Source organism: Carassius auratus, chromosome 27 (assembly GCF_003368295.1).
Source record: "Carassius auratus strain Wakin chromosome 27, ASM336829v1, whole genome shotgun sequence".
Lineage (NCBI taxonomy): Eukaryota > Metazoa > Chordata > Actinopteri > Cypriniformes > Cyprinidae > Carassius > Carassius auratus.
The window spans coordinates 16491214-16507895 of record NC_039269.1 but is presented as its reverse complement, the minus strand read 5'-3'; the positions used below and the strand labels follow the sequence as shown (position 1 = coordinate 16507895).

The following is a 16682-nucleotide window of genomic DNA, read 5'->3' as shown; positions in this document are numbered from 1 at the left end:
ATAGCGCCACCTGCTGGCAAAAGGAAGTGCCATGTTTAACAATTGTATGCACTATTTGCAACACAATAAAATTTGCCATTGTGTGCTAATCATGCTAGAAATATTTTCAAACATTCTAACAACACTTACTATGTGCTAAAGGATGCTATTAATACTATGAAACAGGAAGTTGTTGTAACTCATGCATACAATTCCCAATCTGACCCAAACTTCACTATGTTTCACTAGTTTCTGTGTTTCCTTGTGCGCGCGATCTTCATAGCTGCTGTGTATATGAGTGTTCATTCCACAATGCAGCTGCGCAAACATGGTAGCTCGATATAAGAATACACATCCGATCATCTAATCGCTTGAATGTCCAAACCATAAAACAAATACAACTGACAAAGTTTAGTGAAGACGCAAGGCTCAACGATCACACCGCTTTGCTTTTATGCCACTGACTGGACGGGGCAGAGTCATGTAGTATGACATATGCGGTAGTATGCTTTTAAGGGGGAATTGTTAACAGGATTAAAAAACATGGCAAAATTACGTCGGTTAGAGGTTATGAATTTCGGTTTTGATTATTTTTCGATTAATCGTCCAGCCCTACAAGATGATTTTGTACCCTTCCAAATTCATTCTGCTACTGTCATCATAAATTAAGTCAAAATTAAAAGAGGTCCTGTTCTAGAGACAGCCATGCATGCTCATGACACCACCTCCACCAAGCTTTACAGATGAGGTTGTATGCTTAGAATAATTTGCAGTTCCCTTTTTTTCTCCACACTTTGCTTTCCAATCACTTAGATAAAGGTAAATCTTTGTCTCATCGTTCCATCAACTAAGTTCCAAAACTCTACTGGCTCACATTTGTGAAGAATCTTGCCTTTCTTTTTTGGTGCTGATCAGAGGTTTGCATTGGAACATGCTGTAGGTTGAGCCCCCTCTCTCGCTGATAACTGGGTGTGTTGTTCCCTCAGCTAAGTAAATTACTGCTAGCTGTTCCAGTATTGGAAAATGTGGTAGGTCAAGCTCCCCTCTCATTTGGGAGCTGAGTGTTTGCCCCTCCCCTCAGCTAGATATTTACTGCTAGCCACTCCAGCATTATAGAGATCGCTAATGTGTTGTCATCATGACGTATTCCCAGTGGTGAACGCAAAGCATTTCGGGAATCCGCGGCACAAACATTAGGCGGCAGACTTCTTTGCATGGAGGGAAGAACGTAGTGTTAAAGATGCCATCTATCTGCTGCGTTATAAACTGCAATAGTCGTTCTCACGATAGAAGTGGCATAAAGCTTAAGAACAGAACGTACTTTTATCGTTTTCCAGCGTGGAAAAATAATAGTACAAGCCATGTTTCAGAGGTGACAAAAAGGCGACGAATGGCATGGATAGCAGCGGTAAGGAGGCCAAGATTACCTTCGATAACACTCCACCATACATGATTGTGTGTTCAAAGCATTTTCACCAAGGTAAGTTACAATTACTCTCTGTAAATGTTAACTGTTAACTAGCATGACATGGCTAGAAAATGAGCTTAAGTTACCAATGTACTAAAGCATAACCTTAATCAGTTTTAAATGTTGTACATCTAGGCTACATTGCAATTTATTTGGTGACTGTGTTTGCAGGCAAACCTGCCTATGAAATGTTGGAGTGTGATCCTGCTTTGATTACAGGAATAAAATAGTTTAAAATATAGTAAAATAGTAAAAAAGTCATTTTAAATTGTCATAATATTTCACAATATTACTGTTATTATTATTATTTTTTATCAAATAAATGCAGCCTTGGTGAGCAGAAGATGCTTCTTTTAAAAACATTTAAAAATCTTACTGACCCCAAACTTTTTAATGGTAGTGTATGTTGCCCCCTGTGTATAGCTAATCTGGATTCCTTAGGAATAGAGGTTGTGATATGACATGATTTCTTTATATTGTTACTGTCAGACACTACACCTGCACCTGAGATGGAAGGTCCTGTGAATCCATCTCCATCACCGGGCACTGTCCACACCGGTCATGAGACTGAGCTGAAGACTTTGCTGGATACAATTGTGGTTGTGTGCTGTGCTTTGACCAATATGTATCCAAGTATTGTTGTGAAGGTGTCAAGTTAGAATTATACACTATGCTCACATCTAATATGTAAATGTTTTTTTGTTTTCCAAAAGATTTTGTAATGTCTCTTCTCACATGTTATGTTTTTTAGCCATGTCTGTAAATAAAATACACAAAGATTGAATGAAATTCTGCCTCCTTTATCAGTATTAAGGAAGAATTGTGCAAAATCAGTGTTCTTTGGTTGCAAACACAATTACATAACTTAAATAGTATTAACAACCAACGTGATTTCTGTTTGTAAATACATTTAGATGAATACATTAAAATTTAAATACATTTAGATGAATACATTTACATTTATAAAGAGTCCATAGAAATGATGAGAAACTGAAAATGTATGAGGTAGGTTGTGGGTGATAAGTCACAGACTCATGACTCTTCTCTGGCTGGTGCGCTGCTTAGTCCCACGCAGTCTAAATGGAACCACTGTACTGGACAGTTCTGATTATCGCAAGCAAACATGTCATCAAGCTCTTCAGGCTGTCTGCAAAAGCACCACAACACAACCTTTTCACATGCCCTTGTTTTGGGCTGGAGGGTGTTACCTTGACCATTCGCTCTGCTCGCAAGGTCGAGTCTTTTGATTCTCTTTATTTTCTCGTCATATCTCATCTTTGCATTAGGATTTAGTTTTAGGCAGTAAGGTCTGACAATGTTTTCTTTAGCCCGCTGCATTTTGTAGGATTATATTTTGTTTTTCACGTTAATTTTTCATTATTTTCATGACAGAACATAAGCCTCCTATGCCAGACCATGGTAACTGGCCAAACATACCCATAATTCTTTGCGTTCTGATGACGTTCCCGCCCAGTTGGTCACATGTTTTAGCGATCTCTATACCATAGATCAAGTTGATGTCTCTCAAACAAATTGGTTTCAGAGTGCCATGAGAGCCCCTTTGAACGGTATCCTGAAATCCATGTTATGGCAAGTCTTTATGCACTTTCTAAAATCCACACCGATGTAAGTTCGCTAGAACTCTGCATTCTTTTCTAAAATCCTATACGGCTTCGTGCCCTTTCTTGAGCTGGTAAAGCCCCATTCATCTTTGGCGCCACTCCATCCATGTATCCTTAGGATACCTGTTTAAACAGGGTGTTGCTACTAGGGTTATGTTGAGACAGTTCCTTCAGCAAGCTTATGCAATAGCAAGTGGTAGCCCCTGTGTGACAGGCCAAGACTTAGTATGATGCTAGGCTCTTGGTCGTATACCTTTAAAGGAATCTCTTCTTGATTCCAAGCCTTAAGCTCTACCCCGGGCCCAGGAATCTGGCCCAAACAGGTAAGTTTGGTTATATAGCCTAGGCCTATGACAGTAAGGGATAATGTCACGGACAGCCATCTAATGTCCCAGGGGCAACTTCCATGGAAATGGTAAAGTTGGTACTTAGTGCTCGCCATAGTTCTGGCCTGCACTCCACTCAGGATTGTGGCATGGGTATAATGTTCCCCATAGCGACCCATAGAGGATGCAGTTTAAAGTTGTCTCAGGTTACTTATGTAACGATGGTTCCCTGAGTAGGGAACAAGACACTGTGTCCACTAGCATCCTGCCATGCATTGGACGCAAGCTTCAGATGAAAAAGTGGATGAGGTGTTCTCCCGGTGCCTTTTTATACTATAGTCGCACCAGTAGTGACGTCATGGGCTGTCACCGGCCAACGTGTTGTTGGTGTTTTTCAGTGTATGCTTCAGACACGGGTCACAACGAGGCTTTCCCCACAGCGACCCCTAGAGGATGCAGTGTCTTGTGTCCCTACTCAGGGAACCGTGGTTACATAAGCAACCTGAGACATTTTTAAGGCATTTGTGTAGGAAGAAACACTGTCATTCCATGCAATTAGATATACCTCTGGTTTTCTTTTATTCCAGCTGGACTCCATTTTTTGGGCTATTCTCTTCACTGCATTAATGAGCTTGTTATATTATGGCATCAGATTGTTTTCCTTAAATGGATAATTCTCCCAAAAATGTAAATATGTTGTAAATTTACCCACCTTCAGACCGTCCAAATTTAAAACAGTAAAGAAGATTTTAACCTAAAATCATTGTCCTTAGTTATTCATAAAATACAAGTCAGCAGAATAAAATACGAGTATAAAAATATAAAACATTTCAAGGAACACGAAATGAATAGCCATGACTCCAGATGATATATTGAAGTTTTATGAATCATGCAATTTTGTAATGTATATAAAATGTTACTATAAAAGCAGCCAATAATGAGATGAAATTTGGTTGTTTTGTTGTGATATCTGAACCATTTAAAGTGAATAAACTAGTCTTCATCAGCTCACTTTTTTACATAATTAGAAACCATGAAAAAAAATTAATTTCACTTCTTCATTAAAAGTGCTCAGTTCACGCATACGCATATCACCACCTGTCTTCGGTCTGAGTTAGAACTATTTCCTTAGTTCAAAGTAGTGTTGGAAGAACAAGAGCACTGAATGAGCAAAGTAATAAATGACTGTCTGGCACATCTGAAAGTGTGTTTTGATTAAGTAACTTGCATATCTGCTGCCAAAACCACTAGATGGCAAGCCTGCAACCATTAGCTGAAAAGGCTTAACATCTAAAGCTAATGCTTTCGGTCTGGCAATACATGGGAAAGGAGACCAGAAGCATTGTATTTATGTGTGTATATATATATATATATATATATATATATATATATATATATATATATTGTGGCGGGGTGAGGAACTACACGACAACCGATGGACAGAGAAAGTCCCCGAAGGGTGGATTTATTAAGTAAAATAGTGCTCTTGGTGAAGGCGGTGCTCTCCTGTGGCGCTTCAAGTCCCTCGTGCTCGCTGTGTCCTGAGTGGTGGATCCGGTGCTGTGCTCTCCTTAGTGGGGCTGACGGTCACACGCTGCTCTCTGTAACAGAGGAGGAAAGGGTTAGCGTCCTTGTTGGGAGACATTCCTCCCCACTCTGTCTTCCTCCTCTGCTTAAGAAGGCTCCGCTTGATGAGCTGCAGGTGCGGCTGCTCAGCCCGTGATGAGCTCGTGCCGGTGATTCCCGTGTGTTGCCAGGGCGACGCTGACGAGCGCTCGGGACGCATGTCACACTCCCCCCCCTAAGCGTCGACCTGCGCCTGCGGTACAATGGGGAGATATGGGGAGGGTGGGGAGTGGAGCCTGACAGACCTGCGAAAGCTGCCCCTATCCGGGAGAGACCGTCCGCGTTGGCGTTGGCCGTCCCCGCCCGATGTTGTATGGTGAAGTGGAAGTCCTGGAGCGCAAGGAACCAGCGGGTTACCCTGGGGTTGGTGTCCTTTGCTCGGGCCATCCACTGCAGTGGCGCATGATCTGTCAGCAGGGTGAACCGGCGTCCGAGGAGGTAATAGCGGAGCTCCAGGACTGCCCACTTGACGGCCAGTGCTTCCTTCTCCACGGCGGCATACCGTTGTTCGGTCGGGGTCAGCTTCCGGCTAATAAAGATCACCGGGTGTTCCTCGCCGTCCTGGACCTGGGAGAGAACGGCTCCCAACCCGGTGTCCGAGGCGTCGGTTTGCACCAGGAAGGGGCAGTTGAAGTCGGGGGCTCGCAGGACTGGCTCCGTGGTGAGGGCTGACTTCACCTGCTGGAACGCCTCTTCCGCTTCTAGACTCCAGGCTATCTTCTCCGGTTGCCCCTTCCTGGTCAGATCTGTCAGGGGAGAGGCTAAGGAGGAGAAGTTAGGGATAAAACATCGGTAGTATCCTGCCAACCCCAAAAAGGCTCGTACCTGGGTCTTTGTAGAGGGCCGCGGTGCCGAGAGGATAGCTGTCACCTTCTTTTCCTGGGGGCGGATGAGGCCACGTCCCACGCAGAAGCCCAGGTACTTGGCTTCGGAGAGAGCCAGGTGACATTTCCGGGGGTTGGCGGTGAGCCCCGCCCGGCGGAGGTCCAGCAGCACCCTCCGGAGCCGCTCTAAATGTTCCCCCCAGGTCTCTGAATGGATGACCACGTCGTCGATGTAGGCCGCGGCGTAGGCCATATGGGGCCTCAGCAGGACATCCATGAGCCTCTGGAATGTGGCGGGGGCCCCGTGCAGGCCGAAGGGAAGGACCCGGTACTGCCAGTGGCCACTGGGGGTCGAGAAGGCTGTCTTAGGCTTGGCATCCTTAGACAGGGGGACTTGCCAATACCCTTTGGTGAGGTCGAGAGTCGAGATGAACCGGGCCCTTCCTAGTCGATCCAGGAGCTCATCGACACGGGGCATGGGGTAGCCATCGAATTCAGAGACCTCATTTAGGCGGCGGAAGTCGTTGCAAAACCTTAGGGTGCCGTCGGGCTTCGGGACCATGACGATGGGGCTGGACCATGGACTCCACGAGGGCTCAATTACCCCCAACTTCAACATCTCCTGCACCTCTGTCTCGATTGCGTGTCGCCGAGCCTCCGGGACACGATAGGGCCGCTGCCGGACGATGACTCCTGGTGGTGTTCGGACTTCGTGCTGGATGACGGTCGTCCGCCCTGGCCGAGGGGAGAACACATCCGAGAACTGACCGACCAGGTGCTGCAGTTCCGTCTTCTGGGCTGCGGAGAGATGGGGATCCATGTCCACAACCACGGGAGAGGTGGCGGCGAGGGCCGAGAGCTGGGGTCCGGTCCCCACCCAGCGCTTCAACAGGTTTATATGATAGAGCTGTTCTTCCCTTCGGCGACCGGGTTGGCGCACTTTGTAGGTGACGGGTCCCACCCGTTCGGTGACCGTATATGGGCCCTGCCAGCGGGCCAGGAACTTACAGGCTGAGGTGGGGACCAGTACCATGACGTGATCTCCCGGCTGGAACTCCCGGGGTTGGGCAGCCCGATTGAAGAGGCGCTGCTGGTCTTGCTGGGCCTTGGTCAGATGCTCCCGGACCAATGGCATGACCCTGTCGATCCGCTCTCTCATGGCCTTGACGTGCTCGACGGTGGTCCGACATACCACAGGCTGTTGTTCCCAGGCTTCCCGGGCGACATCTAGGAGCCCTCGGGGCTGGCGGCCGAAGAGGAGCTCGAAGGGCGTGAAGCCGGTGGACGCCTGGGGTACCTCCCGGACCCCGAACAGTACATACGGTATCATCTGGTCCCAGTCGCGTCGGTCCTCGGCCACGACACGCCGCAGCATCTGTTTGAGGGTCTGGTTAAAGCGTTCCACGAGCCCATCGGTTTGCGGATGGTATACGCTGGTCCGGATCTGTCGGACTTTGAGGAGTTTGCAGAGGTCAGCCATGATCCGGGATATGAAAGGGGTGCCCTGGTCGGTCAGGATCTCCGCTGGTAGGCCAACCCGACTACTCAGTAGAAAGAGCTCCTGGGCGATGTTTTTGGCGGTGGCCTTGCGGAGGGGAATGGCCTCTGGGTAGCGGGTGGCATAATCCACGATAACCAGGATATGTTCATGCCCCCGGGCGGACTTCGGCAGCGGCCCCACCAGGTCCATCCCGATGCGCTCGAAGGGCACCTCAATGATCGGCAGCGGGATCAGCGGGCTGGGGGGAGGAGTATGTGGCGAGGTCCGTTGGCACGTCGGGCACGCTTGGCAGTACCGCTTGACATCCGCCTCCAGTCCTGGCCAGTGGAAGCGGTCCCGGATCCGTTGCACAGTGTTTTGGGCGCCGAGGTGGCCAGCCATCGGGTGGGCGTGGGCGAGTTCCAAGACCGCCGGGACTTTGCTCCGCGGCACCACCAACAGCGTCTTTTCCTCCCCCCTCCGCTGGCCGACATAATAGAGCAGGCCGTTTTGGATGATGAAGTGGGGTGTGGGGTGGGGAGCTGGTTGTAGATCCTCTCCTTCCGCCACCCGCACTTGAGTCCAGCAATGCTTGAGGCGCTCGTCCCCACGCTGCTCTTTGGCGAGCGTCCCCCCTCCCGCTATCTGCTGGAAGACATCGAAGAACAGGTTAGAGTTTTGGGAGGGGGACTCACCTCCTCGAGGGCTGTCCGACGTCAGCAGCGCGGGGCCTCGTCGAGGGCGCCTTGCTGGACTCCGGCGTCGGCGGTTCCCAGCCGGGCTAGCGGTGATGGTCACTCGCCGGGCCGGCACATGCCTGGTGTCCCCGTGCACGCACGTTATCGCCAGCCGGGCTCTGGAGCCTGTTCGGGGTGGAAGGACAGTCGGTTGTATCAGGCTTACCCCGCTGCCCGAGTCGAGGACGGCGACGAATGGCCGGCCGTTGATGCGCACCTTGGCCCGTGGTGCTTTCGGCGCTGGACCGTGGACTGAACAGCCTGCTAGCCATGTCCGTCCTGGGGAACGCGGCGGCTCGGTGGGCATTGGCTCGTCCTGGGGGCCGGGAACCGCAGGCCTGCTCACGGGTCGCTGGGTGCCCTCCGGCGAGCGTCGCTCCTGGACCACCCTTCGGGGAAAAGGCGGGGTACATCTCCACGTCGTCATGCGACGTCATTCGTGGCATCAGCTGGACGGCTTGGACACGGGGGTCAGGCAGCGGCGTGCGGTGGGCGGCGGCGCGGAGGGCGGCGAGCTCACGTTCGGCGTCTCCTTGACGTGAGGCCATGTGCTCCACTATTTGTTGCTGGCGGATGCTCACCTCGGTGAGGTGTTTGAGCAGTTCTTCCATGCCGGGGGAGGAGCGGCCACCTGTGAAAACAGAGCAGATACAAATGACAGGGGAAAAAGGAAAAAAAAAAAACGGGTGGCCTTAACGGTCTCCTCAGGGGTCGGTTGTCGGTGTCCAGCTCACACTCTTGCCCGCATTCTCCACCAGTGTGGCGGGGTGAGGAACTACACGACAACCGATGGACAGAGAAAGTCCCCGAAGGGTGGATTTATTAAGTAAAATAGTGCTCTTGGTGAAGGCGGTGCTCTCCTGTGGCGCTTCAAGTCCTTCGTGCTCGCTGTGTCCTGAGTGGTGGATCCCGTGCTGTGCTCTCCTTAGTGGGGCTGACGGTCACACGCTGCTCTCTGTAACAGAGGAGGAAAGGGTTAGCGTCCTTGTTGGGAGACATTCCTCCCCACTCTGTCTTCCTCCTCTGCTTAAGAAGGCTCCGCTTGATGAGCTGCAGGTGCGGCCGCTCAGCCCGTGATGAGCTCGTGCCGGTGATTCCCGTGTGTTGCCAGGGCGACGCTGACGAGCGCTCGGGACGCATGTCACAATATATATATATATATATATGCATGTCAGTGGCTTCACTACGGTGAAAAAAATGCTTTTTAGAGGAAACGGCTCATCATTTAATGAATCCCATTGAATGACAGTCTATCTGCTAATATTCACATGTTTATACTTAACAATAGTTTTGGATTTAATTATTTTTAGAGTTTACAAAAAAAAAAAAAAAATCTGTTTTACAAGAAAAGTCACTGGCCCCTATAATACTCCCAGCACAATGTGGTGCTTTGCTAGTTTCAGCCTGACGCAGGTCTTCTTTTTCCATCCTGCACCACGTGGTTTAAATAGCAAATGCATTTGTGCCCATTTGTGGTCAATTGTTTTTTCAGTCGTTTCAATCTTTGTTCATTACCTGGCTCAGTGTTCATCTTCAGTTCTCTCTTCACAGCATTTCAGTCAGTGTACTGTTTGAGTAAATTAATTACTCCGGGATATTGGTTTGTTTTAACTCCAAGGGAGTGTCAGCAACATTAAATCAATCAATCAATCACCTTTATTTATATAGTGCTTTAAACAAAATACATTGCGCCAAAGCACTGAACAACATTCATTTGGAAAACAGTGTCTCAATAATGCAAAATGATAGTTATGATAGTTAAAGGCAGTTCATCATTGAATTCAGTTATGTCATCTCTGTTCAGTTGAAATAGTGTCTGTTTTAATTTGCAATCAAGTCAATGATATCGCTGTAGATGAAGTGACCCCAACTAAGCAAGCCAGAGGCGACAGCGGCAAGGAACCGAAACTCCATCGGTGACAGAATGGAGAAAAAAAAACCAGGCTCAGTTGGGGGGCCAGTTCTCCTCTGACCAGACGAAACCAGTAGTTCAATTCCAGGCTGCAGCAAAGTCAGATTGTGCAGAAGAATCATCTGTTTCCTGTGGTCTTGTCCTGGTGCTCCTCTGAGACAAGGTCTTTACAGGGGATCTGTATCTGGGGCTCTAGTTGTCCTGGTCTCCGCTGTCTTTCAGGGCAGTAGAGGTCCTTTCTAGGTGCTGATCCACCATCTGGTCTGGATACGTACTGGATCCGGGTGACTGCAGTGACCCTCTGATCTGGACACAGACTGGATCTGGTGGCCACGGTGACCTCAGAACAAGAGAGAAACAGAAAAATATTAGCGTAGATGCCATTCTTCTAATGATGTAGAAAGTACGGTGTTATGTGAAGTGTTCCGGTTCCAGTTTACCTAATTAATGCAGCCTAAAAATCCTTTAACGGATTTGGATATTAAAAGCATATTAGTATGTTATGTGTATGCCAGGTTAAAGAGATGGGTCTTTAATCTAGATTTAAACTGCAAGAGTGTGTCTGCCTCCCGAACAATGTTAGGTAGGTTATTCCAGAGTTTAGGTGCCAAATAGGAAAAGGATCTGCCGCCTGCAGTTGATTTTGATATTCTAGGTATTATCAAATTGCCTGAGTTTTGAGAACGTAGCGGACGTAGAGGAGTATAATGTAAAAGGAGCTCATTCAAATACTGAGGTGCTAAACCATTCAGGGCTTTATAAGTAATAAGCAATATTTTAAAATCTATACGATGTTTGATAGGGAGCCAGTGCAGTGTGGACAGGACCGGGCTAATATGGTCATACTTCCTGGTTCTAGTAAGAACTCTTGCTGCTGCATTTTGGACTAGCTGTAGTTTGTTTACCAAGCGTGCAGAACAACCACCCAATAAAGCATTACAATAGTCTAACCTTGAAGTCATAAATGCATGGATTAACATTTCTGCATTTGACATTGAGAGCATAGGCCGTAATTTAGATATATTTTTGAGATGGAAAAATGCAGTTTTACAAATGCTAGAAACGTGGCTTTCTAAGGAAAGATTGCGATCAAGTAGCACACCTAGGTTCCTAACTGATGACGAAGAATTGACAGAGCAACCATCAAGTCTTAGACAGTGTTCTAGGTTATTACAAGTAGAGTTTTTAGGCCCTATGATTAACACCTCTGTTTTTTCTGAATTTAACAGTAAGAAATTACTCGTCATCCAATTTTTTATATCGACTATGCATTCCATTAGTTTTTCAAATTGGTGTGTTTCACCGGGCTGCGAGGAAATATAGAGCTGCGTATCATCAGCATAACAGTGAAAGCTAACACCATGTTTCCTGATGATATCTCCCAAGGGTAACATATAAAGCGTGAAGAGTAGCGGCCCTAGAACTGAGCCTTGAGGTACTCCATACTGCACTTGTGATCGATATGATACATCTTCATTCACTGCTACGAACTGATGGTGGTCATATAAGTACGATTTAAACCATGCTAATGCACTTCCACTGATGCCAACAAAGTGTTCAAGTCTATGCAAAAGAATGTTGTGGTCAATTGTGTCAAACGCAGCACTAAGATCCAATAAAACTAATAGAGAGATACACCCACGATCAGATGATAAGAGCAGATCATTTGTAACTCTAAGGAGAGCAGTTTCAGTACTATGATACGGTCTAAATCCTGACTGGAAATCCTCACATATACCATTTTTCTCTAAGAAGGAATATAATTGTGAGGATACCACCTTTTCTAGTATCTTGGACAGAAAAGGGAGATTCGAGATTGGTCTATAATTAACTAGTTCTCTGGGGTCAAGTTGTGGCTTTTTTATGAGAGGCTTAATAACAGCCAGTTTGAAGGTTTTGGGGACATATCCTAATGACAATGAGGAATTAATAATAGTCAGAAGAGGACCTATGACTTCTGGAAGCACCTCTTTTAAGAGCTTAGATGGTATAGGGTCTAACATACATGTTGTAAGTTTAGATGATTTAACAAGTTTATACAATTCTTCCTCTCCTATAGTAGAGAATGAGTGGAACTGTTCCTCAGGGGGTCTATAGTGCACTGTCTGATGCGAAACTGTAGCTGACGGCTGAATGGTTGCAATTTTATCTCTAATAGCATCGATTTTAGAAGTAAAGTAGTTCATAAAGTCATTACTGCTGTGGTGTTGGGAAATGTCAACACTTGTTGAGGCTTTATTTTTCGTTAATTTAGCCACTGTATTGAATAAATACCTGGGGTTATGTTTGTTTTCTTCTAAAAGAGAAGAAAAGTAATCAGATCTAGCAGTTTTTAATGCTTTTCTGTAGGATATGCTACTTTCCCGCCAAGCAAAACGAAATACCTCTAGTTTTGTTTTCCTCCAGCTGCGCTCCATTTTTCGGGCTGCTCTCTTTAGGGTGCGAGTATGCTCATTATACCATGGTGTCAAACTGTTTTCCTTAACCTTTCTTAAGCGTAAAGGAGCAACTGTATTTAAAGTGCTAGAAAAGAGAGAGTCCATAGTTTCTGTTACATCATCAAGTTGTTCTGAGGTTTTGGATATGCTAAGGAATTCGGATACATCAGGAAGATAACTTAAAAAGCAGTCTTTTGTGGTAGAAGTGATGGTTCTTCGATACTTGTAACAAGAAGTAGAATGTACAATTTTGGCTATATGAAGTTTACACAGAACTAAATAATGATCTGAGATATCATCACTTGGCTGAATAATTTCAACACTATCAACATCAATTCCATGTGACAGTATTAAATCTAGAGTATGATTTCGACAATGAGTAGGTCCTGAAACATGTTGTCTAACACCAATAGAGTTCAGAATGTCTATAAATGCTGATCCCAATGCATCTTTTTCATTATCGACATGGATATTAAAATCACCAACTATTAAGACTTTATCTGCAGCCAGAACTAACTCGGATGTAAAATCACCAAACTCTTTAATAAAGTCTGTATGGTGCCCTGGTGGCCTGTATACAGTAGCCAGTACAAACATAACAGGGGATTTATCATTAACATTGGTTTCTCTGGATAATGTTATATGAAGCACCATTACTTCAAACGAGTTATACTTGAAGCCTGCCCTCTGAGAAATCCTGAAAACGTTATTATAAATTGAAGCAACTCCTCCCCCTTTGCCTTTTAGACGCGGCTCGTGTTTATAACAATAATCTTGGGGGGTGGACTCATTTAAAATAATGTAATCATCAGGTTTTAGCCAGGTTTCTGTCAAGCAGAGCACATCTATATTATGATCAGTTATCATATTATTTACAAAAAGTGTTTTCGTAGAAATGGATCTGATATTCAATAAGCCAATCTTTATCATTTGTTTATCCATATTGCATTTGTTTTTTATTTGTTGAACCTCAATTAAATTGTTAACCTTAACTTGGTTTGGACGTTTTTTGTATTTTCTAGTTCGGGGAACAGACACAGTCTCTATAGTGTGATATCTAGGTGAAAGAGTCTCTATGTGCTGAGAATTAACTGACCTCTGTGACGGGAGGCAGCTAGCAGACGGTCGGTTTAGCCAGTCTGTCTGCTTCCTGACCTGGGCCCCAGTTAGTCAAGTATAAACACTAAGACTATTTGCCATATTTCTAGACAGAAGAGTGGCGCCACCCCAGGAGGGATGAAGACCATCTCTTTTAAACAGGTCAGGTCTGCCCCAAAAGCTCGTCCAATTGTCTATATAACCTATGTTATTCTGTGGGCACCACTTAGACATCCAGCCATTGAGTGATGACAATCTGCTATGCATCTCGTCACCACGGTAAGCAGGGAGGGGACCAGAGCATATTACAGTGTCTGACATCGTGCTTGCAAGTTCACACACCTCTTTAAAGTTATTTTTAGTGATCATTAGCGACGGCATGAATAACAATCTTACTGTATTTACGTTTAGCATTAGCCAGCACTTTTAAATTTGCCAAGATGTCAGGCGCTCTGGCTCCCGGTAAACATTTGACTATGGTGGCTGGTGTCTCTATATTCACGTTCCGTACAATAGAATCGCCAATAACTAGAGCACTTTCATCAGGTTTCTCAGTGGGTGCATCACTGAGTGGGGAGAACCTGTTTAATGTTTTGATCGGAACAGAAGAGCGGTGTTTTGACCCATGACTACGCTGCCTCACCGTCACCCAGTTGCCCTGCTGCAGGGGCTCTGCTGGAACCGGACAATGTACAGGAATCCCTGAGCTAGACGCATCCAAAGCCATATCTAGAGCCCTAACATTCTTACTGTCCTCAATTAAAGTTTGGATGCGTGTCTCTAATTCTGAAATCTTCTCTGTCAGCCTAACTGTTTCGCTGCATTTATCACATCTGAATCCCTCATCAGCGACAGAGATAGATAAACTGTACATGTGGCAAGAGGTGCAAATAACAATTGTAGGAGAAGCCATTACTCACCGTGCTTGATGAAATATTCTTACTGCGGTTGTTTGATGAACTTGTGGAAAACTGCAGCGTGAGAGAGGAGAGGAGAGGAGAAAAGAAAACGCTAATGACAAGCTAACGAGTGCTAACGCTTTGCAGGTGTGCTGCAGTCACGGAAGAGTGAACGATCAAAGCTAATCTGATAAGATTGATCGGTAATATCAGAAATATGGTGTGAATTAAGTTATATTTTACAATTTAAAAAACAAACAAACAGACAGTGATAGTAAGAAAGATTATAGAGAAAAAATATAAAATAAAAACAGCTACATGGAGCTATGATTAGCTACAGAAGGCCAACAGGAACTTTTTTTAAAAAAGTTAACAGCTTAAGTCATTTGTGGATTAATGCTTATTGGAGATGCAAACTGTTTCAAATGATTCAGTTTGATTTGGTGAACTGGTTCAAGAAGATCCGGTTACATTGAGTGATTCGTTCGCGAACCGGATATCACTACACTGCAGTGAAGGCGCTCGCAACAGACCCGGAAGAGAAGACAGTGCTGAGTAAATTCATAGTTTTTGCTATTTTTGGACCAAAGTTTATTTCCAATGCTTCAAAAAATTCTAACTGACCCTCTAATGTCACATGGAGTACTTTGATGATGTTTTTGTTACTTTTCTGGACATGGACAGTATACCATGCATACACTTTCAATGGAGGGACAGGAAGCTCTCGGACTAAATCTAAAATATCTTAAACTGTGTTCCGAAGATGAAGTCTTACGGGTTTGGAACGACATGAGGGTGAGTTATTAATGACATAATTTTAATATTTGGGCGAACTAACCCTTTAATGCAAAGTGATACATTTTGGGTGGAGTATCCCTTTAAGAGAATAGGGACAACCTGCTAAGACCATGCTCCCGGGCACACTGACCATTTTCCTGTCATTAAAACTAGCAAAAGTGAATGCACCTGCACAGTTCGCCTTAGATCATTAAAATAGGGACCCCTGTCTTTTTGCGACAGGGGTAATTTAGCTTGTGGCACTTCTCATTCATTCCTATGGTAAACAACAACTTAGTGTCACACAACTCTAACTGAAATTCAGTGACGTCAAGGTTATAATTTAATTGGTTATTAAGGCACACGTGATCTAAAATGGCCACTATGCTTTCTCCAATAGTAAGTTATACAGACCCTCTCATCTCCCTATATTAAGGCAATCTCTAGTGCTGCTCAGCTCCAAACTGTTTCAGATGGTTAAGTCCAATTTAGTGAACTGGTATAAATAGTTCACAAAAAATTCCCAAAACAGATATCACTCTGGATTGTTTGCCTGAGGCTGTGAATTACAGATAGTAATGTTAAAAATAATGTTGTTTCTTGCAAAATTGATTGTTTCACTTCATAAGACCTCAGTATATCGTGCAGCCGCTGACTTGCATTTTATTAGTTACCAAGGAGCACAGTTTCAGCTAATAATTGTTTTTACTGTTCAGTTCAAGAACTGTTTTTACTGTTCAGTTCGTCACCAGCATCTTAAATGGTATGAGTTTGAATAAATTAACAGCAAATTTTCATTTTGGGGAGAACTATCCCTTTAACTTTCTTTAAGTACAAATGTGTGATTGTGTTTGAAGTGCTAGAGAAGAGTCAATAGTTTCTGTTGCAACATCAAATTGTTTTGAGCTGTCTGGTGTACGGAGGAGTAGGTATGTGTCAGGAAGATAGTTTAGTGGTAGTCTTCAGTGGTAGAAGTGATAGTTCAGCCATATTTGTATCAAGGAGTTTGCAGCTTTAGCTAAATTGGTTGTACACAAAACTAGATAATGATCGTTTTTTTTTTTTTTTTTTTTTTTTATCTACCACCTAAAACAGATAGTAGAGAAATACATCATTCTTTATTTGCCTAAACAAAAATAAAATTATTCAGAACCTAAACCCTGTGTCTAGTTAGCCAAGCAATTCAATTTCACTGTATGTCCAGAAGAAAAAAAGAAAAGAAAAGAGAGAGCACACAGCCCCATAAGCCCCCAATAAATAAAGGATTAGGTGATACCAGTTCACAGTTCACAATCACACCAAGCAACCCACAAACACTGGTGGTGGATGAGGAGATACCCCCTGATAATGTAAAGTGCTTTGAGTGCTTAAAAAAGCGCTATATAAATGTAAGGAATTATTATTATTATTATTACTGGTAGGTCTGTTTAATTACAAAATAATAATACATACATACATTAATGTGGGAAGTTACCTCAGCTGCCTAACAAAGGATG

At 44.9% G+C, this 16682-nt stretch overlaps 1 protein-coding gene across 1 annotated transcript in view; it reads left to right on the top strand.

The window, feature by feature from the left end:
• Nucleotides 1-1374: 1374 nt before the first annotated feature.
• The window catches only part of LOC113046325 (ubiquitin domain-containing protein 2-like), a 22907-nt gene continuing 7599 nt past the window's right edge, over nt 1375-16682 (top strand). The window contains exons 1-2 of the mRNA XM_026207216.1: nt 1375-1459; nt 1937-2005. Coding sequence (XP_026063001.1) covers nt 1375-1459; nt 1937-2005 — 154 coding nt within the window. The remainder of the gene's footprint in view (nt 1460-1936; nt 2006-16682) is intronic.